Consider the following 25465-nt stretch of genomic DNA (forward strand, 5'->3'; position numbering starts at 1 on the left):
TGTTTTGTACTCCGCAAAGCTCAGCTTTGTCTAGTGCCCGTGAAGGGGCTTTGGCTCAGGCAGGGGCAGGTGTGGAAAGGTGCCACCATCTTGCTTGTTGGAGCCGGGTTACTGGCTGAGCCGTCTCTTCCCTGGGAGGCTGGAGGCTGGAGCAACACAGAGCCTTCCCCTCCTCGCCACCCGTGTGGGGGCCGCGGGACTCTGCCCGCACTTTACTAAGACAGACTGCATCGTGCACCATGTCCCTGGGACAGCCTTCAGAGTGGAGCCCCCACACAGAGCGGGGTCCCCACATGGGCCTGGGGTTTCAGAGCGGAGCCCCCACACAGAGCAGGGTCCCCGCGTGGGCCTGGGGTTTCAGAGTGGAGCCCCCACACAGAGCGGGGTCCCCGCGTGGGCCTGGGGTTTCCCCGTGCGGGTGGAGCTCCTCCATGCAGGGTGGGCCCGGGCTGCGCCTCCGCTCCTGCCCCCCGTTGTCTTCACAGGAGCTTCTCCTGGGTCTGTTTAGGGCTGTGCCATTGGTCTGACTGACTTTTCTTTTTCTTCTTAATTTACAGCCAGAAAACCTGCAGAAGAACTGGCTTCGGGAATTTTACCAGGTAAGAACTACTGAAACGTGTTCTTTTGGATTCATTGCTTAGCCATAAGGTGCCTTTTTGCTTTGGCATTCCTCCGTGGAGTCTGGTGTGTCTATGGGGAGCGCAGGCCTGGGCTGTGGCTGGGTCTCTCAGCTCCACTGCCTGTGCTGGGCAACACGTTTCTGGGTCACAGTCGGTCCACTGCCCGCCTGCCGGTGAGCCTGGCCAGATCCTCCTCGGGCTCACTGTTCACATTCCGGCTTCCTCCCCCCAGGGTGCAGAGAACCTGGGGGCTCCCTCCAGGGCTGGGTCAGCATCCCCAGTGGGGTCATGGAGAGCTGGCAGTGAGGCTGGGTGTGCTTCTCAGCAGGTCCAGTCCATGCAGTGCACTCTGTGCAGAGAGTGGGCGCTGGGCTGGGGGAGGTGACCAGTTGGAGGGTTTCGGGCTGTCACTGCCAGACCGAGGCACGGACCCCCTGTCTAATATGGGGCTGGTGTTTATGGAGCCCAGTACTGTGCTGTGCTCTGATGCGGGCGCTGCAGATGCCACTGTGAAGAGACAGGCTGGTGCCCTCGCAGGTCTTCATGGAAGGAGCCGCCTGGGGCCTGTGGCCAAGCAAGTGTGCCTGTGGGGTGGCACCAGAGGCCTCTCTGAGGACTGGGTGCATGGGGGGAGGCCAGGCGGGCGAGGAGGGCAACGTGGCCATGGGCATGATGGTGGCCAGGCTCGGCTCCAGGGGCTGGTGGTGAGGTCAGCTTCAGGGTGAGGTGGCCTTGGACGGTGGAGCTGCTTCCATGCTCAGACCCACGGCAAGGGCTGAGCCGGGGACTGAAATCCTGTTCCAGGTGTGTTTGGCTGTTGATTGGGGATGTGCTGGGGAGACTAGAGTGGAGGCCCAGGGGCCCTCTGTGGGGGCATGGGGATGTGGGACCTGGGGGGTGGCCTGACCTGGGGCTGAGGTGCTGGGCCAGAGGTGGAGCTGGGGCAGCCAGGAGGGCTGGGGACCTCTGTGCCCTCGGGCCTGTGTCCTGCCTGCCAGTGCTCCCATGTGGTGAGGCTCCCGGCATACAATGGTGTTCTGTAGCCGGCATCCAAGTCCCTCCATAGGGACAATGGCGTGTGTGGGCATGTGTGTGTGCATGTGTGTGTGCGTGTGTGTGCTTAACACACACACCCATGTGACGAAGCCATTGTCCTACAGGGATGTGTGTGTGCACATGTGTGCGTGTGTGTGTGCGCACGTGTGTGTGCTTAACACCCATGTGATGAAGCCATTGTCCTACAGGGACGTGTGTGTGCACGTGTGCGTGTGTGTGTGTGCACGTGTGTGCTTAGCACCTATGTGGTGAGGAAGCCATTGTTCTACAGGGACCTGACAAATCTCTCTCTGTAGAGTCTTTGATCAGATGTGCAAATAAGAGACATTTTTCCCCTTTGAAAACATATATTTACAAATCGAAATAATAGATATGATGAATTTAGCTGTAATGTGTGACATCATCTGCTCAGCGCTCACTTGGAGAAAGAGGACACTCCAGGAGTTGAAGCTGCCGCGCAACCCCCATCCACAGTGCTTTCGTCATCCCTGTCCTTTATGTCAACCGCACGTGGGGGGCCAGCAGCGGGGGCGGGTTTGCCTTGTGAGGTGGGGTCTTGCTGCGTGTGCCTGTCAGGGAGACCCACATCCTTGCAGAACCTTCATCCTCTCCTGGCGTGTCTCCCCTCCAGGGATCCACAGGTTTTCCCTCAGTGAATGTTTAGGTGTGTGTGACCGGCCAGGAGCAGAACCTGCCTCCTGAACACAGCTGAAATCAGAATCTGCCCTTGTGTTTTGGTGTTTTTCCTTTTTGAAAACTGTCTGCTACTTTTGTTGTTGTTGTTGTTGTTGTTTGTTTTTGAGACGGAGTCTTGCTCTGTCACCCAGGCTGGAGTGCGGTGTTGTGATCTCGGCTCACTGCAAGCTCCACCTCCCGGATTCACGCCATTCTCCTGCCTCAGCCTCCCGAATAGCTGGGATTACAGGCACCCACCACCATGCCCGGCTAATTTTTGTATTTTTAGTAGAGACGGGGTTTCACCACGTTGACCAGGCTGGTCTTGAACTGACCTCAGCTGATCTGCCCGCCTTGGCCTCCCAAAGAGCTGGGATTATAGGCGTGAGCCACCGCATCTGGCCTGTCTGCTGCTTTTTTCTTGGTTTATTTTATTTTAATTATATTTTAATTTTGTCCCAATCAAGCCAGCGGCTGCCCCGCAGGAGCAGAGTTTTAGGAGACATTTACAGTGGCTGGGCCTGACCCGCAGTTCCTGATGGTACGGTGCAGCCATGGCAGACACTGAGGTCCCAGCAACAGCTCCCAACAAACCCTGGACTGCCTCACACCAGGCAGTGGCCAGGCTCTACCTGGGGCTCCAAAGGCCTCTTCTGCCTCATGGAGGGGCACGTGAGCCCCACCTGTGAGGGACCGGAAAGGTCGATGTGGAGGAAGCCCCTGTCCCCACACTCCAGCCCCCGGCAATTGTTTCCCTGTGTGTGTGGCCCCCCGAATCCTGGGTCCCCTCTGCTCCTGCAGCTCTGTGGAGCCCAGTGGTGGGGGTGGGGGGGGGGGGGCGGTTTGTGAACAGGAAGTAGGGGTTGCCCCGGGCCTAGCTCCGGGCCTGCACACCTGTTGGGTTCTCTTCAGGCTGGGCCATGTGCTGGACTTCCCAAGCAAGGTGCTGGCCCTGGGACATGTGACCTGAGCACAGAGAGCTGCAAAAAACCCAGAGGACCTGCCAGTGGACGTTGGCCTGTGGCCCCAGCCAGCTCGCTGCAGGGCGCAGCTGTGGTGGGGAGACCTGGGGCTGCTCCAGGGTCTGCAGCCTATGCTGGCCAGCGTGGGGACCACCCAGTGTTGGGTCGGCTGGGCCCAGCCATCCACATCCCACTGATGCTCAGGCACCCACGGGCTGGGCCGTGGCAGCTCCTCTGCTCTGTTCCTCGCCATCTAGACAGCTGCATCTGCCATGGGGTTTGGAGCTGTTGTCTTTGCTCACTAACTGAAGAAGCTCTTGTTCCCCAGGGTTTATGGTTGGGTTTGGGATGAGGATGTAGGCAGATCCCTTGGAGAACAGCTGAGGCCTGAACAGGAAAAACATCTGGAAAGAGGTCTTTTGAGATTGGGACAGGGAGAGGTCAGCATCAGGAGGATCTCAGGAGATGAGGAGTACAGGGCAGAGGCCCCGTCAGAGGAGGGTGAGGGAGATGAGGAGTTCATGGGACAGCTCCTGTCAGACGAGACCTGCGGTAGAGAAGTGGTGTCTCATCACATGGTGAGCCTCTCTTTCCCATTTTCTGTCGTGTTGAGTTAGAATTGTGATGTCGTGTTTTGGGGGTTCGGGGAGGCTGTGCAGGTGCCCTGTTTTGGGGGTTCGGGGAGGCTGTGCAGGTGCCCTGTTTTGGGGGTTCGGGAAGGCTGTGCAGGTGCCCTGTTTTGGGGGTTCGGGAAGGCTGTGCAGGTGCCCTGTTTTGGGGGTTCGGGGAGGCTGTGCAGGTGCCCTGTTTTGGGGGTTCGGGAAGGCTGTGCAGGTGCCCTGTTTTGGGGGTTCGGGGAGGCTGTGCAGGTGCCCTGTTTTGGGGGTTCGGGGAGGCTGTGCAGGTGCCCTGTTTTGGGGGTTCGGGAAGGCTGTGCAGGTGCCCTGTTTCGGGGGTTTGGGGAGGCTGTGCAAGGGGCCTGTTTTGGGGGTTTGGGGAGGCTGTGCAGGGGGCCTGGCGCTCCTAGGGCTGCTCCAAGCTGGCTGATGGTGGTTTGGGCCGAGGCCCGGTTCCCCTCCTGGTTTTGCCGATCTGGGACAGTGGGGCTGGCTGGAGGGGCCCTTGCCCCTTGCCTGGCCGTGTGTGTGGCCCTTGGCTGTGAGGGGCTGGGCTGTGGCTGGAGCCCGTGTCCTCTCTCTAGGCTTCCTGGTTTGTGTTATATTTTGGCAGGAACAGCTGCGTGTTAAGCTCAAGCTTTTGTTTGTTTTCTTTTAAAACGGAGGCCTTGGGGCAGTAGGGGGGTGGTTGGAATTCTTTTTGGGTTTTGGGCGCATCCAGGAGGGGCCGGCAGTGGGGATGGGTCCTGGCTGCTCCGTCCCATGGAGCAGGGACAGTTCCCACGCATTCGGGTCTGCAGCCTGTTCAGCGTGGGACGTCTGCACCAGAGGCCATGGGGGAGGGCAGTCTTGGGGAACGGGCAGCAAGACCCCAACTTGACAGACCTCAGACCCAAGGCTCAGGCCGCCCAGAATCCCCACGTACATGTCCCATTTCTTTATCTTTTACTTTTTTTCTTTTACTTATGACTTACAGTTACTGTGAACGTTGATAGTAGAGTTGGCCAGTGGTGCTAGAAGTGAGTTCTGAGCAAGGTGGTTCTCCTGTGACCTGCAGCCCCTGAACGCCACGGCCCGCAGGGCCCCTCCTTCCCGAGCCCCCCCGCAGGGCCCCCTCCTTCCCGAGTCCCCCACTGAACAGAGGCCTTGCTGGGCGGTTTGTGGGACCTGACAGAAAGGCGGGCAGGGCTCTTGGAGGTGGACAGCAGCACCTGGCGTCCTTTCTGGAGACTCAGCCTTTATGAAAGACAGTAGAGTCATTTGTAAAGAAAAATAATGAATGATGGTTTGCTCTGTGCAGTGTGTCATTTTTCCTGGTTGCAAAACCAAATTTTCTTGGTTTGCTTGGAAAAACCTCTTCAGAAGGAAGAAATTTCAGTGACACTTAGAAAAGACAATTCTCAAAAGTGAGATTTCAGCGCCAGTCCCCACTCTCGATTTCAACGCCAGTCCCCACTCTCATGCTCGTTTTAGCCTGACTTGGTTTCTTAGGCTGTCAGCCAGCTCAGCGGCTGCACTGAGGGGCCTCGGGCTGGTGGGTTTGTGACAGTGAGTGGGCCTCGCCCAGGGCTGGATCAGACACCTGGTGGTCTCCGTGACCAGAGCCCACTGTGCCAGCAGCTCAAGGGCAAGGGGTGGATGAGATGCCTCGACACTGGGCCACTGACTGTTTCGGGTGTTTTTAAATCCTAGAGTTTCCGTTATACAATTATTTTTCAAAGTAGCCTTGAACAAGTGGCTTTTATATAGGGAAGAACTAAATATGATCCTCATGGTCTTTTAGAAACCCTTTCTGTAAAACTTGATGCCTGTAGAGAGTGCAGGAGACAGCGCAGAAAAGCCTGTGTGTGCCTCCATCGCCAGTCCTAAGCACCCTCGACGCCTTTGGGACCCATGGCTTTCGAAGATTAGGTCCAGTATTCAGCCTGGCACTGGAGAGCTTGGCACGCCTTCTCAAGTCTCGAGTCCCCAGGCAGAGCGTGGACGGCACGATGGCTCATGCCTGCAATCCCAGCACTTTGGGAGGCCGAAGCGGGTGGATCACTTGAGCTCAGGAGTTCGAGACCAGCCTGGCCAACATGATGAAACCCCGTCTTTAATACAAATACAAAAAATTAGCCAGGCATGGTGGTGGGCGCCCGTAATCTCAGCTACTTGGGAGGCTGAGGCAGGAGAATCGCTTGAACCCAGGGGGCAGAGTTTGCAGTGAGCCGAGATCGCACCACTGTACTCCACGCTGGGTGATGGAGTGAGACCCTGTCTCAAAAAAATAAATAGATAAACAAAGCTGCAGAGCCTGGGCTCACCCTGTGCTGGCCTCCTCAGCTGTCCTGTCCACCCATCCAGGTTCCGTCCTCTCTCCTGAGAATCAGACTCACAGACTCATCACCAGGGGTTCCAGAATCTTCTCCATGTCAGGAGGGGCTCAGGCCCCAAACACAAGAGCCAACCCCCACTGCTGTCTTCAGAATGCTGATGGCCCCTCCCACATTTCTGTGTTAACATCCTGCCCCAAGGTGGTGGCCTCAGGAGGCCTCGCTCTGGGGGCCAATGAGATCACAAGGAGAGGACTCCATCCCCATGGATGCAATCAGTGCCTGAAAGAAGAGGCCTGAGTGCTGCCTCACCCCTTCTGTCCTGCGAGGACACAGCAAGAAGGTGCCGTCTGCGAGGAGTGGACCCTCCTCGTGGAATGGGCTGGCCTCGCTCTTATCCTCCCAGCTTCAGGTGCCCTGTGGAGCACACGTCTGTGGTGTAGGCCCCGCAGGCTGCGGTGTTTTGTTGCCGCAGCCTGAGTGAAGAGAACGCCTTCCTGTGACGCGTCCAGCGTTGGGTCAGTGTGGAGGGCCCGATAAGAACGCTTGCTGGGGGATGCCAGGCTGCACTCAGATGGAGGGCTGGTGCATGGGGCAAGAGGGAGCCCCGAGTCTGGGCCTGGAGCTGCTGCCCTCTGTCCCCACAGTGGCCCGATCCATGTCTCGAGTTGCTCTGAATTCCCGGCACTGTCTTGTGGCGGCCTGCAGCCCGTGGGCCACGATGGAGGTCTTCATCTCAGAAGCTTCCCATACTGCTCCTTGCCTGTCTTCCAAGTGTGGCGTCCGGAACCAGCTCAGGATGCAACTGCTGGTTTTAGCCTTTTCAAAATGTGCACCGTGGAAGCACACGGGATGCTGTGTGAGGAAGACTTCCGTGTGGCTTTCACACATGACTTTTCTGGCCCACCGAGTTTCCTTCTAAACCCCCAGGCGTCTGGGGTGGAAGGCCCGTGGCCGCTGCTCGATGGAGTTGGAGGAAGTGGCTGCTGGGTGCGGGGAGGCTCCTGAGCTCTCGGAACCTGGAAGTTCATTGCTCTGTTTTGACCGAAGGGGTGGGACTCAGCCTGTATTCGATGCACAGCTTTGCGGTTGCATTTCTGCCCCTGGTGAAGCAGCTGGGCAGGCCCCTTTGCTCGAGGGCCCTGTCTTTGGGGTAGGAACCGGCCCTGCTGGGGAGTGGGCAGCTGGGACTGAGGTGGGCACCCTTGCTTGAAGCCAAGAAGACCCAGGAGTAGGGGAGGGCATTGAGGACAGAGTGGGCACTGGGTCAGTGGAGTGGGCACTGGGTCAGTGGAGTAGGCACTGGGTTGGTGGAGGAGCTGGTTGGAGACTGAGGGGCTGGGAGGCCCCAGGCTGGGGCGAGGGGGTGTCTGCCGCTCTGGGCAGCTGGGAGGCCTCTTGCCTCTTGCGCTGCACTTTCGAGCGAGGCCCTGGCCTCAGCTGAGAGGATGCGACCTTCACGGCCTGGTGGGTCTGGCACCTGAGGCCCTGGGCCTGGGGAACAGGGGCCTCACCTCTTAGTGGTGATGGGCTCCACCCTCTGTAGCTGCCGGTTCCGGGTCCTGTGGGGAGTGGTGTGGGATGGTCATGTGCGTCATTTTAGGAGCATGTGTGTGAGCGTGAGGATGCCCATGGCCAGTGGACATGCCTTCCTCCTGTCCTTGCAGCCACTAGAGGGGAAGCTTCTTGTCCTTAAGTCAGACCGGGAGGCAGACGGGCCCTGAAATAACCACAGGGTGGCATGGGAGGTGACTGCAGTGGGAGGTGCCTGTGCTTTGTTGGCTGTGAACCAGCATCCAAGGGAGGACCACAGTGGCAGATGTGCTGCGTGGGGCTTGTGGCATGCAGGGATGCCGTGGGTGTGGTGTGGGGCACGTGGCATTCAGGGATGCCGTGGGTGTGGTGGGCACGTGGCATGCAGGGATGCCGTGGGTGTGGTGTGGGGCACGTGGTATTCAGGGATGCCGTGGGTGTGGTGGGCACGTGGCATGCAGGGATGCCGTGGGTGTGGTGTGGGGCACATGGCATTCAGGGATGCCGTGGGTGTGATGTGGGGCACGTGGCATGCAGGGATGCCGTGGGTGTGGTGTGGGGCACGTGGCATTCAGGGATGCCGTGGGTGTGGTGGGCACGTGGCATGCAGGGATGCCGTGGGTGTGGTGTGGGGCACATGGCATTCAGGGATGCCGTGGGTGTGGTGTGGGGCACGTGGCATGCAGGGATGCCGTGGGTGTGGTGTGGGGCACGTGGCATTCAGGGATGCCATGGGTGTGGTGTGGGGCACATGGCATGCAGGGCTGCCGTGGGTGTGGTGTGGGGCACGTGGCATGCAGGGCTGCCGTGGGTGTGGTGTGGGGTACGTTGTATGCAGGGATGCTGTGGGTGTGGTGTGGGGTATGTGGTATGGGGAACATGGTGGTGACGCAGGATTTGGTGGTGATGTGGGATGTGGTGCTGATGGGATGTGGTGTGTGTGGGATGCTGTGGTCACATGGGACATGGTATATGGGACGTGGTGGTGACAGTGTGTGTTGGTGATAGGGGATGGGGTGGTGACGTGGGATGTGGTTTTGGGGTTGCAGTGGTGATGTGGGACATGGTAGTGACGTGGGACGTGGTGACGGGGTAGGGTGTAGTGGTGATGGAGGCGGTGTGGTAATGCGTGGAGGATGCAGTGTGGGGGACGGTGTGGTAATGCGTGGAGGATGCAGTGTGGGGGACATGGTGACATGGCAACGTGTCATGTGGTGATGGGGGACGTGGTGTGGGAGATATGGGGTCCTGGCTCTCCTGTAGCTCTGGCCGGTGGCGAGTGGCACCGTGCAGCAGGGAGGAAGGCCAGCTTCATGCTGCAGGAGCTCCTGGGCAGTCTGTTCTGGGAGTGAGGATGTTTGGGGGTTGTGGAGCCATTGTGCTGGCCAGTTGCTTTGCTGGGCTGGTGGGGAGAGGCTGCCTGAGGTCCTTCGAAGCAGCCTGGGTCTGTCTGCTCCCCGGGGTCAGATGCAGGCCGCTTCTGCAGCTTCAGCATCATGTCCCAGCCCGGCCCCACAGCCTTCACCTGTAGGAAGATTCTGCAGGCTCTCTCTCCCTCCATCATCGGGTGACTCCTCAAACACCGCGCCCTGGTTGGTGGCTGTATTGATTCTTGGTCTCCCAGTGACGAGCTGAGGTGGGGAGCCACGAAGCCACAGGCCGAGGCAGAGCCAGGACAGACCCTGCTTGGCCCTGGGCTCTGGCTCTTTGCAGGCAGCTCAGCAGACAGTCCCCGCCCTCCAGAGCTCCTGTGCAGTGTGGCTTGGGGCAAAGTCACCCTGTGGCTCTCTCAGGGCCCGTCTGCCTCCTGGTCTGATCTAAGGACAAGAAGCTTCCCCTCTGGTGACTGCAGGGACGAGAGGAAGGGATGTCCACTGGCCATGGGCATGCTCACGCTCACACACGCTCACTGCCTGGGTGAGAGGCGGTGGCGGACCCTTTCCCAGAGGGAAGGTCTCCTGTGAGCTACACCTGAAGGGTGTGGAGGAGCGGCCGCTACCTGCTCGTGTGGCCAGTGCGGATCTTGAATCCTCAGACTGCAGGTGAGGTAGCCAGGACATCCATTGTGACCTTCTTCCTTTTGACAAAGATAGTACACGGAGTGGAAGCTTCTGGCTACCTGTGCGTTGCTGCACCGAGCACCTGACTGCGTCTGGCACGTGGCGTGTGTGGAGCAACTGCCTGCCACATAGCAGTCTGAGGATACTGATCAAAGCAGAAAAGGATGAACATTCTTTCCTTCCCCAGTTTTGCCTCCAGCATGATGTACACCCCATCATATGTGTTTGCCTGCGTGGCTGTGGGCAGGTGTGCGGTCCACAAGTGGGTCATCCACAAGTGGGCAGCAGATACATGTGCGTACAGCTTACTCTCTCTGCCTTTTTTGTAAGCTGGGAAATCTTTCTATGTGAATTAATATATGCTGTCTATCTTAATAGCTTCAGAATATTTTATGATATAATTAGGCCTTAATTTTTTAAAGTTGTTTTTCTATTGGACTTTGAGGTAGTTTAAAGTTTGCTTATGGGAATGAGGATAAATTTTAAAACAGGATATAGTGTTGGCTGTCATGCAAATATAAAATGAATAGGTACTTATTCACTTTAAATACCTATTTTAAAAATAGAGTTTTAAAATTGAGATAATAAATGTTGTTTATTTATCAGGGAGAGACCCAGTAAGATGTAGAACTGGTTCAGGGAAGAATCCAGAATGTAGACAAATAGCTTCTCCCATCAGCAGTACTGACATGAGTGTGCTTCATGGATGCAAGGCTGGCACTGTCCACAGGGTCGTGGTCCATCGCATCTGCTGGACATTGTGCATTTCTGTGGTCAAGAATCATTTCCATTATCGTCAGCTTTTAAACTCACAGAGTTGCAACATAGCTCAGAGACAACTAAAGGTAGAGATAACCCAAATAGGTGAGCTAAATGGAGGCACTCTCATTTTTGCTCATTTTAAAGTCTTTCACAGTTTTTCCTGATGTTAATTTTAAGAATAATGTGATAGGCAGTGTCTGTTTCCAGCTAACATGGAAGAAGAGTGTATTAGGCCATTCTTGCTTTGCTATAAAGAAATACCCGAGACTGGGTAATTTATGAGGGAAAGAGATTTGATTGGCTCACGGTTCGCAGGAAGTGCAGGAAGCTTAGTGCTGGCACCTGCTCAGCCCTTGGAGGCCTCATGGAATTTTCAGTCAGGCAGAAGGCAAAGGGGGAATAGCCGTGCCACACAGTGAAAGCCAGAGCAAGAGAGAGCGAGTGGTGATGAAGTGCACACACCTTCAAATGACCAGATCTCATGTGAACTCAGAGTAAGAACTCACTTATCACCAAGGGGATGGCCCAGTCCATTCAGGAGGCATCTGCCCCCATGATCCAAACACCTCCCATCAGGTTCCACCTCTAACACTGGGGACACATTTCAACATGAGATTTGGGTGGGGACAAATATACAAACTGTATCATTCTGCCCCGGCCCCTCCCGGATCTCATGTTCTTCTCATATTTCAAAATACAATCATCCCTTCTTAATAGTCCCCCCAAAGTCTTGACTCGTTCCAGCGTTACCTCAGAAGTCCCATGTCTGATGACTTCTCTGAGACAGGGCATGTCCTTTCCACCTATGAGCCTGCAAAATCAAAAACAAGTTATTTTCTCCCAAGATACAATGGGGATATAGGTATTGGGTAAACATTCCTGCTTCAAAAGGGGGAATTAAGCCAAAAGAAATGGGCTATAGCCCCCAGGCAAGTTTGAAATCCAGTAGGGCAGCTATTAAATCTTAAAGCTCCAAAATCATCTCCTCGGATTCTATGTCCCACACTCAGGGCACACAGGCTCAAGGGGTGGGCTTCTATGGCCTTGACCAGCTCTGGCCCTGTGGCTTTGCAGGGTTCAGCCCCCAGGACTGCTGTCATGGGTTGGAGTTGAATGCCTGTGGCTTTTCCAGGCACAGGGTACAAGCTGCCAGTGGATATACCATTTTGGAATCTGGAGGATGGTGGCCCCCTGCTCGCAGATTCACTATGCAGTGCACCACTGGGGACTCTCTGTGGGAGCTTTAATCCCACATTTTCCCTTGACACTGCCCCTATAGAGGTTCTGTGAGGGCTCCACCCCTGCAGCAGGCTTTTGCCTGGGCACCTGGGTTTTCTTATACATCCTGTTACCCAGGCTGGAGTGCAATGGCATGATCTCGGCTCACTGCAACTTCAGTCTCCCAGGTTCAAATGATTCTCCTGCCTCAGCCTCCTGAGTAGCTGGGATTACAGTCATGTACCACCACACCTGGCTAATTTTTGTATTTTTAGTAGAGACAGGGTTTCACCATATTGGCCAGGCTTGTCTTGAACTCCTGACCTCAAGTGATTCACCCACCTCAGGTGCTGGGATTACAGGTGTGAGCCACTGCACCTGGCCAGCATTCTTCACTGTTGCATTCTGTGTGCCTACAGGCTTAACACCTGCATTTTTCAAAATGGCAGCCTGGGCTGTGTCTGGGACCCTTTGAGCTGAGGCTGGAGCTGGAACAGCCTAGATGTGGGGAGCACTGACCTGAAGCTGCACAGGACAACAGGGTCCTGGGCTTGGCCCATGAAACGATTCTTTCCTCCTAGGCCTCAGGACCTGTGACAGGAGGAGCTGCCGTGAAGGTCTCTGAAATGCCTTCAAGGCCTTTTTTTCATTGTCTCGTCTGTTGGCACTCAACTCCTTTTTAGTTACGCAAATATCTCTAGCAAGTGGTTGCTTTACAGCCTTTTTGATTTTCTTTCCTGAGAAAGCTTTTTCTTTCTTTGCTACGTGGCCAGGCTGCAAAGCTTTCAAACTTTTATGCTCTGCTTCCCTTTTAAGTGTAAGTTCCAACTGTAAGTCATTTCTTTGCTCCCACATCTGAGTGTAGGCTGTTAGAAGCAGCCAGGCCACATCTTTCTTGAGCAGTTTGCTGCTTACAAATTTCTTCCATCAGATACCCTAAATCATCACTCTTTGCTTCAAATTTCCACTGATCCCTAGAGCATAAACAGAATGCAGCCAAGTTCTTTGCTAAAGCATAACATGGGCTATGGGAATATTAATATAATTTATGCCAATAAACTTGAAATTTTATATGAAAGAAAATTTTTTTTGAAAAACAAAAGTATCAAGAAGAAATAATGAACTCAGTAGTCCTGTATCTATTCAATTAAAAATTTGCCCATTACCTTTCCACAAAAACCCTCCCAGCCCAGATGGCTTCCCTGGTGAATTCTATATTTAAACAAGAAACAACAGAAATTCTACAGAGCCTTTAGAAGAAGATTGAGTCACAGATGATACCTTTTGAATTATTCTGTGATATGAACATTAGAAAAATACAAACTAACATTCCCCATGAAAATAAAGGCAAAAATTATTTTCAATGTTGGAAATCAAGGGATGCAAGCCTGGTTTAACATTCAAGAATCAATCAACATAATTTACCATGTCAACTGATTGAGGAAGAAAAGCCGTATGATCATCTCAATAGATGCAGAAAACGCATTTGACACAATTCTGTAACCATTTCTGATAAAAACTCTTAGCAAACTAGGAATAGAAAAGAGCATTCTCAGCCTGTAAAGGGCATCTATCTACAGAGCCCCACAGCTCATGCCACACTTAAAGTGTGATAGAGGAAGTGCTTATTTACCTGAAGACTGGGAACAGGGCAAGGCTGCCTGATCTTACTTCTCCATGCAGTATGGTACTAAAGGACTTAGCCAGCACAATAGGGCAAGAAAGTCTGAACCCACCATATTGGAAACAGGTCTCAACCAATTTAGAAATTTTATTTTGCCAAGGTTAAGAATACTCCTGTGGCACAGCCTCAGGAGGTTCTGATGATGTTGCCTAAGGCGATTGGGGCACAGCTTGATTTTATCTCTTAGGAAGATATGAGACATCAATGTGTGTTCATGTACATTGGTTTATTCTGGAAAGGTGGGACCGCTTGAAGCAGGGGAGGGGGCTTTCAGGTCACAGGTAGGTAAGAGACAAAGGGTCGTATTCTTCGGAGTCTCTGATTAGCCTTTTACTGAATACACAGTTTACATGTGAGGGGGTAGAGGAATAATCACTTATGCCTTAGTCTGGCTCAGTGAAGCAATAGGGCAGAGGAAGCCATCAGTCATGCATTTGTCCCAGGGGCACCTCAGAGGGATGACTTTGAGTTCTGTCTGTCCTTTGTCCATAAGGAATTACCTTGTGGGAAAATCGTGAGGGGGATATGTCTTTTTTTTTTTTTTTTTAATCTGTGTAGCTGTCTTATTTAGGAATAAAATAGGAGGCAGGTTTGCCTCACGCAATTCCTAGCTTAGCTTTTCTCATTGGCTTAGTGATTCTGTGTTCCCAAGGTTTATTTTCCTTTCACAAAAGGAAACAAAAGTCATACAGATTTGAAAGGAAGAAATAGAACTTTATTGGTAGAAGACATGGTGGACTATTTAGAAAAACTTAAGGAATCCATAAAACTTTACTATTAAGTGGATTTATTTAGTTTTCAACATACAAGGTCAGTATGAAAACATCTTGTTTACATTAGCTATCAATAATTAGAGACATTTAAAAAAATATTTACAATAGCAGTAAAATGAAATAGTTGGGTATAAATTGGTAAAATATGTCAATATCTGTGTACTGAAAAGTTTGAAACACCGATGAAAGAATCAGAGAAGATATAAAGAACTTGAGAAATATACCATGTTCATGGATTGGAAGACTTAGTTACACTGACATGTTAATTCTTCACTAACCAATCTACTGAGTTAGTGCAGTTGCAACCAAAATCTCAGCAGGATTTTTTTTTTGTAGAAGTCTATAACATTATTCTAAAATATACACAGGAAAGCAAAAGAACTAGAATAGCCAGAACAGCTAAAAAGTAAAAACATACTAATGTTTGGGGGCTTATATTCAGATTTCAAGACATACCATAAAGCTGCAGCAATCACGACAGTGTGCTCTTTGTAAAAGCACAGAAATACAGATCAGTGGAATAGAAAAGAGATTAAGAACTAGACTCGCACATACAGTTATGATTGACCAGGGGGTAAAGGCAATTTGTTAAAGAAAAGAACAGTTTTTTTTGTCAACAAATTGTGCAGGAACAATAGGACATCCATATGCAAAAAGTTGATAATTTTAATACTTTATACCATACACAAAAATTAACTCAAAATGGATCTTAGAGCTAAATATAAATCTTAAAAATACAAAAGTTCTAGAAGAAAACTTAAGAGAAAATCTTTTTGACCTTGGATTAGGCAAAGATTTCTTAGATGCGACAGCAAAAGCACAATTAATAAAAGAAAAGAATTGGCAAATTCGAATATATAATAATTAGGAACTTCTGCTCTTTGTTAAGACACTGTGAAAAGAATGAAAAGACATATCACAGATTGGAGGAAAATATTTGCAAATTACATATTTGATGAAGGACTTGTATCTAGAATATACAAAGAACTCTGAAAAGCCAATAATAAGAAAGCAAAGAACCCAATTTTAAAATAAGCAAAAGATTTTACTAGATACTTCACTGAAGAAGAGAATACAAATGGCAAGTAAGTGCATGAGATGGTACTCAACATCAGTAGTCTTTCGGGAAATGCAGATTACAGCAACATAATCAGTATGTGCCTATTAGACTGGCTAAAATTCAATTGGCTGTAAAAACAGTACAAATACCCTGACAATACTCAGTGTTGATGAAGACGCAGGGCCACCAGAAGTCCTATGCCTGCTGCTGGCCCTGCAGATCCATATGGCCATCTGGGAATCTGTCATTTCTTATAAAGTTGGACGTGTGGCCACCCCCTGACCCATGCACGTTGCTCCTGCTCACCGGCTGACATGATGGCGCATGTTTGCACAGAAGCCTGAAGCAAATGTTCACAGCTGCTTCACCTGTGATCCTCGCCTCCACTGCGTGGTTCCATTTCTGGGTCACGTGGAAGCGGGGGAACTGTGGGTGCAGAAATGAGCAGTTCTTACAGAGTCCTGGGGTCTTTGAAGGAGTTTGAAGTGTGAGCTCACTGTTTTGGCTGTGGTGCCACTTGCACACCAGCACGCCCAGACCTCACACCGGCACGCCTGCACCTCACACCGGCACGCCCGCACCTCACACCGGCACGCCCGGACCTCACACCGGCACGCCTGCACTTCACACCGGCACGTCTACACTTGGGGAATGTGCATTTCCCTTTGGCAGCTCCTGTCTTCTATGCGGTTCCTCCCATTCCCACCGTTTTGGTGCCTGGGATGTAGGCCGTGGTCTCTGCCCGTTCAGCACCCCCATACATGCTCAGGACTCCCCACCTTTCTGTTCAAGCCCGAACCCCTCCTTTCCTTCCAGACTCTTGGTTCCAGCTGCCTGGATGCCCTGTGGCCTGCCGGACTTAGAATGTCCAGAGGGGCTTCTCTGTCCTCTGCTCCACACCCCACCCCCACCCTGGCCTGCCCCACAGTGTCACCTCCTGGCTGACACAGCTCCATGCCGCCGGTGCCAGGGCCCACACCGTGGCATCTGCCTCTTCTCCCATGTGGCATCCCACCTGTCAGCAGGTGCTGCCCCGCCACCCTCAGAGGCCCCCTGGCATCTGGCATTGGTCACTGTCCCTGCTGCCACCCTGCCCACGCCACAGTCCACTCTCCTTGGTTGGTTGCAGGGCCTCCTGCTCCTGCCTCAATTTTCTCACAGGCTGAGCCTTGGAGGCCCCGCCCCTTCCCTCTCTCCCTCCCTCCCCCCTCCCTCCCCCTCCCTCCTTCCCTCCTTCCCTCCCTCCAGCTGGCCTTGCTCTGCCATCTCAGGACCTCGCACAGGCCGCCGCTCCCTCTGACAGCACCTCTGCTCCCTCCCTGTCCCTGTCCTTGTCCCTCACGTGGCTCAACCCAAGGCTTTCCCCACTCTGCTCCTGTCATCCCACCCCACACCCCCTTCTCGGCAGGATCTTTTTCTGTGGCCCTGTGTCTTTCTGAATTACTGTATGATTTCCCAGCTTCTGAGTCAATGCCTGGGGTAGGGAGGGAGGCAGTCAATAAATATTCATGTCTTGGTTTGAGGTCTCCCAAAACACACCCCAGGCAAGATTCCAGTGAAAGCAGTTGAGCTGGGAGGTGCAGGAAAAACCAGTTGGGGAGTAGATGAGACTAGGAGATGAGACTAGGAGGGGAGGCTTTGGGAGCCCTTGAGGCACAGGGGTCTCAGACTGGCTGGCAGCTGGCTGAGGGGCACAGAAGGGCAGGCCCGGGGACATGGGATCCTCTGCTGCAGGGGCAAGGGGTGACCCCTGGTCAGTCCTGAGGCTTCTTGACCAAGGTCAGGCCCTGTGACTCTCAGTTCCTTTCTTTGGCTGAGGTCAGGGGCGTGCCTTGGCCCTGGGCATTGCACAGAGCAGGGGGTTCTGGAAGGGGAGGTGCCATCTCCTGCCTGGCCCAGCTTCCCACTCACCTGAGGCTGCTTCTCTGCAAGGGCTGGCAGGACCTCTGTGTGTGTGTGTGCGCGCAGGGTTTGTAAACTGAGGTAGTTTATACACAGTAAAATGTATTGATCTTTGGTGCACGTTTCTTCGATTTTGACAAATGCTCACACCTGTATGGTGCCCGCCCCGACATGATGGGGAATTGCCATCTTCCTCTTCCCTGCTGCCCCGCCCCTCGGGTACCACAGATCCGTTTTTCCCATTCCGGAACGTCACACGCTGAGACGCGGGGAACGTGGCGGCACCCGCCTGCTTTCCCTGTGCGAGTGTGTTGAGCCGGTTCCGTGTTGTCGCACACTGGCTCAGTGCTGTCATCACGAGCACTGGTCCTGGATCCTGCTGTGTGGGGCCCACTGCGCTCCCCACTCTCGCCTTGACACCTGGGCTATATCCAAGTTCGCCTGGTTAACAAAGCTGCCGTGGATGTGGACGCGCAGGCTTTCTGGGACACACGCTTCATTCTGCCTGGGTCCATTCCTCAGGGAGACTGTTGGCTGTAGGGTGGGTGTGTGTTGAAGGCTTCAAGGAACTGCCCAGGTGAGGTGCCTGGTCACGCCTGCAGCCAGTAGGTGGGAGTCCTGGTCACTCCACGTGTCTCCCACAGTTGGTGCTGTCCTTTGCTTTTCGGCTCCCTGACACCACTGAGTGCCTCGTAGCAATATACAGTTGTGGGAGCTGGCATGTTCGAGATCGCAGACTGTGCAATTCTTTCTCTCTGTTCTGAAGTGAGATTTTGTGGGTGTGCACAAGAGCCCTCTGTCAGTATCCACAAGGTGGATTTTGGTGTTCATTTTAGCCAGTACTTAGATTCTTTATGGACAGATTGTCAAGGCTTGCTGTGGAATGCACACGTTAGCAGTCTGCTGTGCCCTGTGGACAGCCCGAGCTCACAGCAGTGCAGGGGGTCCTGTGGTGAGTGTGGGAGGCCCTCCCAGCTCATGCCCCACTGCCCTCGAGGGGTCGCTTGTTCTGCTAGAGTCTGTGTGGCTGTAGTTTGGTCCTGTGCTTGGTACTGGGGCGGGGTGGGTGTCATAGACCAAATTGTGTCCCAAGTTTGTAGGTTGTGCTCTGACCCCCAGTGTAATGGTATTGGGGGGGTGGGCCCTTTGGGAGGTGATGGGGTGAGATGAGGTTATGGGGTGGGCCCCCAGGATGGGATGGGTGTCCTTACAAGAAGGGACACGGGATCAGGCTCTCTCCACAGGGTGCAGAGGCAGCTCTGTGAGCCAGGAAGGACCCTCACCAGGAACCAAACTGGCCGGCTTCTTGGCCTCAGACTTACAGCTCCAGAACTGCGAGAAATACGTGTCTTGTTTAGGCTCTCTGGTCTGTGGCATTTTGTGATGGAGCCTGAGCTGACCGAGGCAGGGGCTAAGGGTGGACAGGCTGGGAATACCTCACCTTGGGTGCTCCCAGGAGGCTTCACGGGGAGACCGGGGCCGGGAGCTCCTGCTGGCTCCACACCTGTCTTGAGAGGGTCTGTCCTGGCCACTGAGCAGGTGGGTCTGGAGGGCAGTGGGGCTGGCGGTGCTGGGCGCGGCTCCCAAGATGCGTGCAGCTGTCCACAGTGGCTGCCTCGCCCAGCAGCGTCCCTGCCAGAAGTGGGTGCTTTGAGGGCCAGTGCCTGGTCTGTCCCGACTCCCTGTGTGTCCCCAGCTGCCAGCCACGTGCAGCGGATGACAGTGAAATGAACGAGGGAGTGAGAGCCGAAAAAGACACCTTCCAGGAATCGTGGTGAAAGCAGCGAGCACAGTGTGGTCCAGGGGGGTGTGAGATGGCTGGGATCGTAGTGAGAGGCGAGACAGGGGATGCAGACGGGCAGACGCCACAGGGCCTTCTCTTCCCCATGAAAAGCTTCAGACTTTCTTCATCCTCAGGGTAACGGCAGCCACGGACGGTCAGATTTGTGAGGACCCTTGGTTGGAGTATTGGAAACCGGGAGGGGTGAGGCCGTGGAGAGAGCCGTGTGGGAGGTGCCCAGGCTGGAGTGGCAGCGTCAGGTGTGGAGAGAAACTGGAGATAAGGGACGCAAATCTGACTCGGGAACTTTGTTGTTGATGTTGATGTCTTCACTGGTTGCCATTGCACAGGAGGGTGTTTACAGCACAGCGCTCTGATCAGCAGCTGCGGATCTGCTCTTGGTGAAGAGCAACCATTAGGCTCAAGTGTGGAAATTAACCGCAAACCAGATTCTAAAAGCAGACCTCCTGCCAGTGGTCTGGTCTCCTGTGGAAGACAGTGTGATCCTTGTCTGCCTGATGCAGCTCAGGCCCATTCCTACCAGCTCAGTAAGGGCCGGCATGGCTGAGAGCCCATCATGGACCCTGGGAGGAGACTGATGGGAGGCTCCCCTTTCTGGGCTGCATAACCTCACCATGCCCCCGCTTCCTCATGAGCATGCACCCATGGCTGGCGATGACTGTGAGGAGTGACGGAGTGAATTCCACCGGGCTGGCGATGACTGTGAGGAGTGACGGAGTGAATTCCACCGGGCCGGTGGCACCATTCAGGAAGCACTAACTGCTGTGAGGGCCTGGAGCCCTGTGCCCTGTGGTGACCGCCCCCCTCTCCCTCCAGATATGCTCTGGTGGCGGGGGGAGGGGCATTGGGGACACACAGAAGGAAACATAGCTGTTTATTTCCTTTCCGGATGGGGAAGGCTTTTCTAAACTCCACATAGTTGAAGGAATTTGTAGAGTCAAAGACTGATGGATTTGAGTAAATAAAACTGGCAGGACTTTTCTTAGGCTCTTAGAGTTTAAATATGATTAAAAGGCAGACTGGGAATACATTTTTAAAAACAACAATAGGCTAGTTTAACAGTTTTTATAAAGAACTCTTATAAATGAAAGAGAACATGTAAAATTCCAATAGAAAGATGGTCAAAAGCTTCCCTTAGAATCTAGCCCAGCCCCATCCAATAGAAATGGCGTGTAAAGTGCATATGTCATTTCAAAGTTTGAAGAGTCACATTTTTAAAAGCAAAAAGAAATAGGTGAAATTATTTTAATAATATATTTTATTTCACCCAGTATATCTGGAATGTTATCATTTCAACATGTAATCAGTATACAGTTATTAATGAGACACATTATCTGTTTTTGTGTGGCCTTCAGAACTGGGTGTGTTTGACACTGAGCCGTGGCTGCACAGATGGCAGGAGCGAGGGGAGGTGGCTGCCAGGTAGTGCCCCTTCCTTGCTTACAGCTGAAGCAGCACCTGGCATTCCCATTCTTAGCCTCTGGGTGCCGAGGGTGGGTCCATTTGGCTGCCTGACGTGTGTCCCCAGCACTGCAGATGGGTGGTTCTTCTTTAAGCTACCTGGTGGTATACAGCGGTGGCCTCAAACTTGCTCCTGCCCTCTGACCCCAGCCCTCCACTCCTAAGAGCTCCAGAAACACAGACTCCGTGTGAGGGAACCCCAGCTCTGTTGTAGGGCAGTGCGCTGCCCGCCTGCTCAACTTCAGGTGACGAATGGCCCCATCCTCTCGAGCCAGGGCCCTGCAGCTGTTCAGTGTCTTCGTGAACTTTCAGTGACTCAGGAAAGTGGCTGAAGATAAAAATCTCACCGTACATCTTTGAAGGGAGTTGTGTTACATTTGCATGCATAGTGGAAGATTGGCTGTGGGGTGACAGGAGACCTGAACAGAAGGTTCTTCTGTGTCCCCTCTTTTTCCGGAAGTCTCCAGTGTGGCTCCAGGCTTGGTGCTAGTGGCTGTGGAATGAGTGTTCACTGGCTGCTGCATGGTTTGGCCCTTCCCTCTGCATCGTGCGGACAGCCCTGTGCTGTGGCAGTTCTCCACGTGCATTCCACACGTGAGCATCCATGAGGGGTGGGTATCCACAAGGGAATGGCATCTACGATGGCCAGGTGGCCTCCAGGGAAGCCGTCCCCCGGGAAAGGCATCCATTAGGGACGGTGTCCTCTAGGAAAAGGCGTCCATGAGGGAAGGACATCCTTGAGGGGAGGTGTCCTTGAGGAAAAGATGTCTTATGAGGAGATGGTGTCCATAAGGGAAAGGTGCCCATGAGGGGAGGGTGTCCTTGAGGGGAAGGCAACCTCTAGGGAAGGCCATACATGAAGAGAGGGCATCCTTGAGGAAAAGGCATCCATGAGGGAAAGGCTTTCATGAGGGAAAGACGTCCATGAGGGGAAGACATCCATGAGGGGAAGACGTCCATGAGGGGAAGACATCCATGAGGGGAAGGCATCAGTGAAGTGAAAGTGTCCATGAGGGTGGGGGGCGTCCTTAAGGGGAAGGTGTCCATGAGGGGAAGATGTCCACGGGGGAAAGAAGCCTATGAGGTGAAGGCATCCATGAGGGAAAGACACCCACAAGGAGAACGCGTCCATGAAGGGAGGGCGTCCTTGAGGAAAAGTTGTCTATGAGGGAAAGCCATCCATGAGGGAAAGACATCCATGATGAAAGGGCATCCTTAGGAAAATAAGTCTATGTGGGAAAGATGTTCATGAGGGCAGGGCGTCCATGAGAGAAAGGCATCCATGAGGAAAAGGCATCCATGAGGGAAAGGCGTCCATGAGGGAAAGGCATCCATGAGGAAAGGCATCCATGAGGAAAGGCATCCATGAGGAGAGGGCGTCCTTGAGGAAAAGGTATGAGGCAAAGATGTCCATGAGGGAAAGATGTCCATGAAGAAAAGGCGTCCATGAGGGAAAGGCATCCCTGAGGAAAAGGTGTCCATGAGGGAAAGGCATCCATGAGGAAAAGGCATCCATGAGGGAAAGGCATCCATGAGGAAAAGGCATCCATGAGGGAAAGGCATCCATGAGGGAAAGACATCCATGAGGAAAAGGCATCCATGAGGGAAAGGCGTCCATGAGGGAAAGGCATCCATGAGGAAAAGGCGTCCTTGAGGAAAAGGTATGAGGCAAAGATGTCCATGAGGGAAAGATGTCCATGAAGAAAAGGCATCCATGAGGGAAAGGCGTCCATGAGTGGAGGCCGTCTTTGATGGAAAGGTGTCTGCGAGGGGAAGGCGTCTAGGGGTCTTTGGCAGCACAGCTGAGCAGAGCACGCAGTGGGAACTCTTGGGATCCTGTGAAGTCCAGGAAGGGAGGGGGAGACAGAGGTGTTTGAGGAGTCTGTGGAGCCAAGGGGCAAGCTTTGGGGGGTGGGGGCCTTGTGGAAAGGGGGAACTGGGAAGGTCGGAGGGGAGAGAGGATCATCAGGGCGCTAGACGGGGAGCCAGGAGCTGAGTTGGTGGCTTTATGAGGCTCTTCATACTTTAGGTACCATTGCCGTGCTCCAGATGGGCTGAAGGGTCAGGGCTCCCTTCGGTCCCTGCGTCATCCCCTGGGAGCTTGCCGTGGCCAGAGTGAGAAAGGGCTGTCGTGAAAATCTGCATGGCGGCTGGCCTTGCGAAAGAGGCTTCCAGAAGGTGTTCTTTTATGTGATGGCTGTGAGGCCGCAGTTGCCGTTGTCATCATGGAAGCCAGGCCAGGGTGGGGGAGCAGGTGGGGCCTTGGTCGCACCTGCCGTGACCGTGTACCTTACCTTGCCCTGCCTTGTGCAGTGGTGGGGGCTAGGAGGCGGTGGGGGGCGCTGGGAGGCGGTGGGGGGGCGGGGGGACGTGCTTCTTAAACTAGAGCTGATTTGCAGGAGCTTCGATGGCCCAAGCCAGGACTTTGTTCGGGTTAGAGCTCTGCGTTTCCACCTCTGCCCGTGGTGTCTCCAGCAGCAGCTTCTGGCTCCATCTGCAGATTTGCTTAAGTCACTTGCCCTGTCTCTGGGGGGAAGGCTGCTGCGTGTGGTCAGTGTGGTAGAACCCACGGTCTCCCCCAAAAAACTCCAGGCTGTGCTTGGGTGGGGCCTGCTGGGTCCCACACCCCTCCCCATGGCGGCCCAGCCCCACGCAGGGCCAAGGAAAGGCAGCTCCAGATCACACAGGCTGGCCAGGCTGCCTGCGGTGAGGTCGTGGAAACTCATGGTGTCCTGTGTGCAGGGCGGAGAGAAGAACAGGCCCCTGCCCACACAGCTGCTCGGTGCGCCCTGGCCGGTCCCATCGACTGCGCCTTGAGGAGGCCGTCTGACCAGGGGCCTGTGGGAACCTGGGTCTGGTTGGTCACAAACAGGCCTCTTCCTGGGGTCCCAGCACCCGTTGCAGCCCAGCCCAGCCCCGAAGGGACCTGGAGAGGAGAGCCCCCACCCAGGGCAAGGGTGCACAGCGGGGATTTTAAACAGGGTGTTTTCCAGGCGTCGTTGGCAAATAGCTGTGGCCTTTTTCTATCAAGAAATTCCCGTGTCCCTCTGCGCGCCTTATCTTGGCACGGGGCTTCCACTGGGGTGCTGTGCAGGATGTAATTCCTTTTTAGGTCACTCCAATACTCCTCTTTGGAGAACGCCTGCAAGGCCTGGCTGTTGCTATTTTTAACACCGAGTCTTGGCCGTGCCGATGGACGTGGCCTGGGCAGGCCTGTGCTGCCTGTTTCCTGGGAACCAGGGGCCCTTCGTGCTGGGCCCGGCTCCGCGGCAGAAGCAGGGTGCTGCTTGTTTGGCTGGTGAACATGCTCTTTCTTGCCATGTCTTTCCAAGATATTTTTCCTGGGCCTTCCTATGAAGCATCCAGTTCAAGGACACTATGATAAAACAACCCATGTGTTTTTATTGACCGCCCTTTTTTCCTTTAAGGTAGGAGCACCTGCTTTTTCACTGTAGAATTTTGGTGAAGAAAATGCACAGCTTTGGGCTGTGACTTCCCCGATAGTTCCAAGGTCACGCATGCCAGTGTCATTGTCACTCAGGGCGTGAAGTGCTGAGCAGAAGCTCAGACTCATGGGTGGAGATGTGCACCCCTATGGGTGTTGTGTCTCTTCTCAGCCCTGCCTGGTAACCTGGGGACACTCTGTCACATCTGTGCTTTGCAGCGGTGTGTTTCCAGCCAGGCCTGACCCAAGCGTGCTGTCCGACACCGTGGCGTGGCCTTTCCTGTCCATCTGCGGTCCAGCAAGATGTTTTGTTGAAGGGATCTTTGTCCAGGATCTTGCAGGCTACAGAGGCTCCCAGGCCAGCCCTAGGGAGCTGCTTGGCTTCCTGCAGCTGCCTAGAGCTCTTTGTGTGTCCCTGTCCTCCCGGGTGCCGGGGCGCCTGTGTCCCCTGTGGCTGTATCTCTCCGGCACAGGCCAATGCCTGGGGTATGAGTAGCTGTGTCTGGCTGGTGTCACCTCACTCTGTCCAGCCCGTGCTGAGCCTGGATGCCAGCATTGTCGACACCTCACAGCGACCGTCTCAGGAAGGCATGTGCTGAAGTGGACCTTCCGAGAGGCGGGAACCAGGCCCTGGAGTCCCCGCCAGGAAGGGGTCCAGCAGGAGCCCGTGCCTGGCATGCTTCCTGGAAAGCCCACACTTCCACCCGCCACCACTGCACCCAGCCCAGGTTGTCACGGGCACTGACTGAATTGATCAGGAACTTGGGAGCCAGGTGTGAAATGCAGCTGTTATTAAAAATCAAATTATATAAATCTATAATAAAGTAAATATATTAAAACCAAAGGCAATAAATGCCCCACACTCATCACTTCCTAATTATTGTACTGTTACATATGATCTTGACTATTTAGCTCTGTGTCTGGGTGAGGGAAATACTCACACAGTATTTGATGTGTGAATGATGGTGCCTTGCTGAGCACCTCTCCTGCCCCAGGTTCAGTGACGCCACATCAGTGGCTTAGCGTTGGCCATGGCGGGGCATGTCCCAGGACCTCACCTGGAGAGCTAGTATTGAGCACTTTCGAGCACACCACTGCCTGGGGAGTTGGGGGGCTGGTTCTGTCTCCCTTCCCCATGGAGGAGGCGTCTGTCCCCAGGGCAGGGGCTCCTGGGTGCTGGCTTACTTGGTCAGGTAAAGACATTGCAACAAAGGTGCCCTGTCCCTGGCTGCCTTTTGTGGTGGTGCTAGCTACCCATCAGCTTCAGTAGTGAGCTCCTGGACCTCAGCCCCTGCCTGGCTCCCCTTAGTGGGCGAGGTGCTTGAATCCTGGCTGTTGGGATTCATTGCTCATCAGTGAAGCATTTACATTTACCCTATACATTCTGCAGCTTCACTCACTTGCAAAGGAAATATATTTTTTTTCTGTTAGCCAAAAATGTCCAATAGTAGGTCACGAAAAACCATCCTCTTCTAATGAGCTGTTTTGAGTTTCTTGCCTTGTGCAGTGACTAAATCTGTT

At 53.8% G+C, this 25465-nt stretch overlaps 1 protein-coding gene across 2 annotated transcripts in view; it reads left to right on the forward strand.

Moving 5' to 3' along the window:
- INPP5A (inositol polyphosphate-5-phosphatase A) overlaps positions 1-25465 on the forward strand; it is a 245590-nt gene that overhangs the window by 73890 nt on the left and 146235 nt on the right. For both annotated transcript variants that reach the window (XM_063670417.1, XM_063670418.1), the window contains exon 2: positions 558-599. In XM_063670417.1, the coding sequence (XP_063526487.1) occupies positions 558-599 (42 nt within the window). The remainder of the gene's footprint in view (positions 1-557; positions 600-25465) is intronic.

Source organism: Pongo pygmaeus, chromosome 8 (assembly GCF_028885625.2).
Source record: "Pongo pygmaeus isolate AG05252 chromosome 8, NHGRI_mPonPyg2-v2.0_pri, whole genome shotgun sequence".
NCBI lineage: Eukaryota > Metazoa > Chordata > Mammalia > Primates > Hominidae > Pongo > Pongo pygmaeus.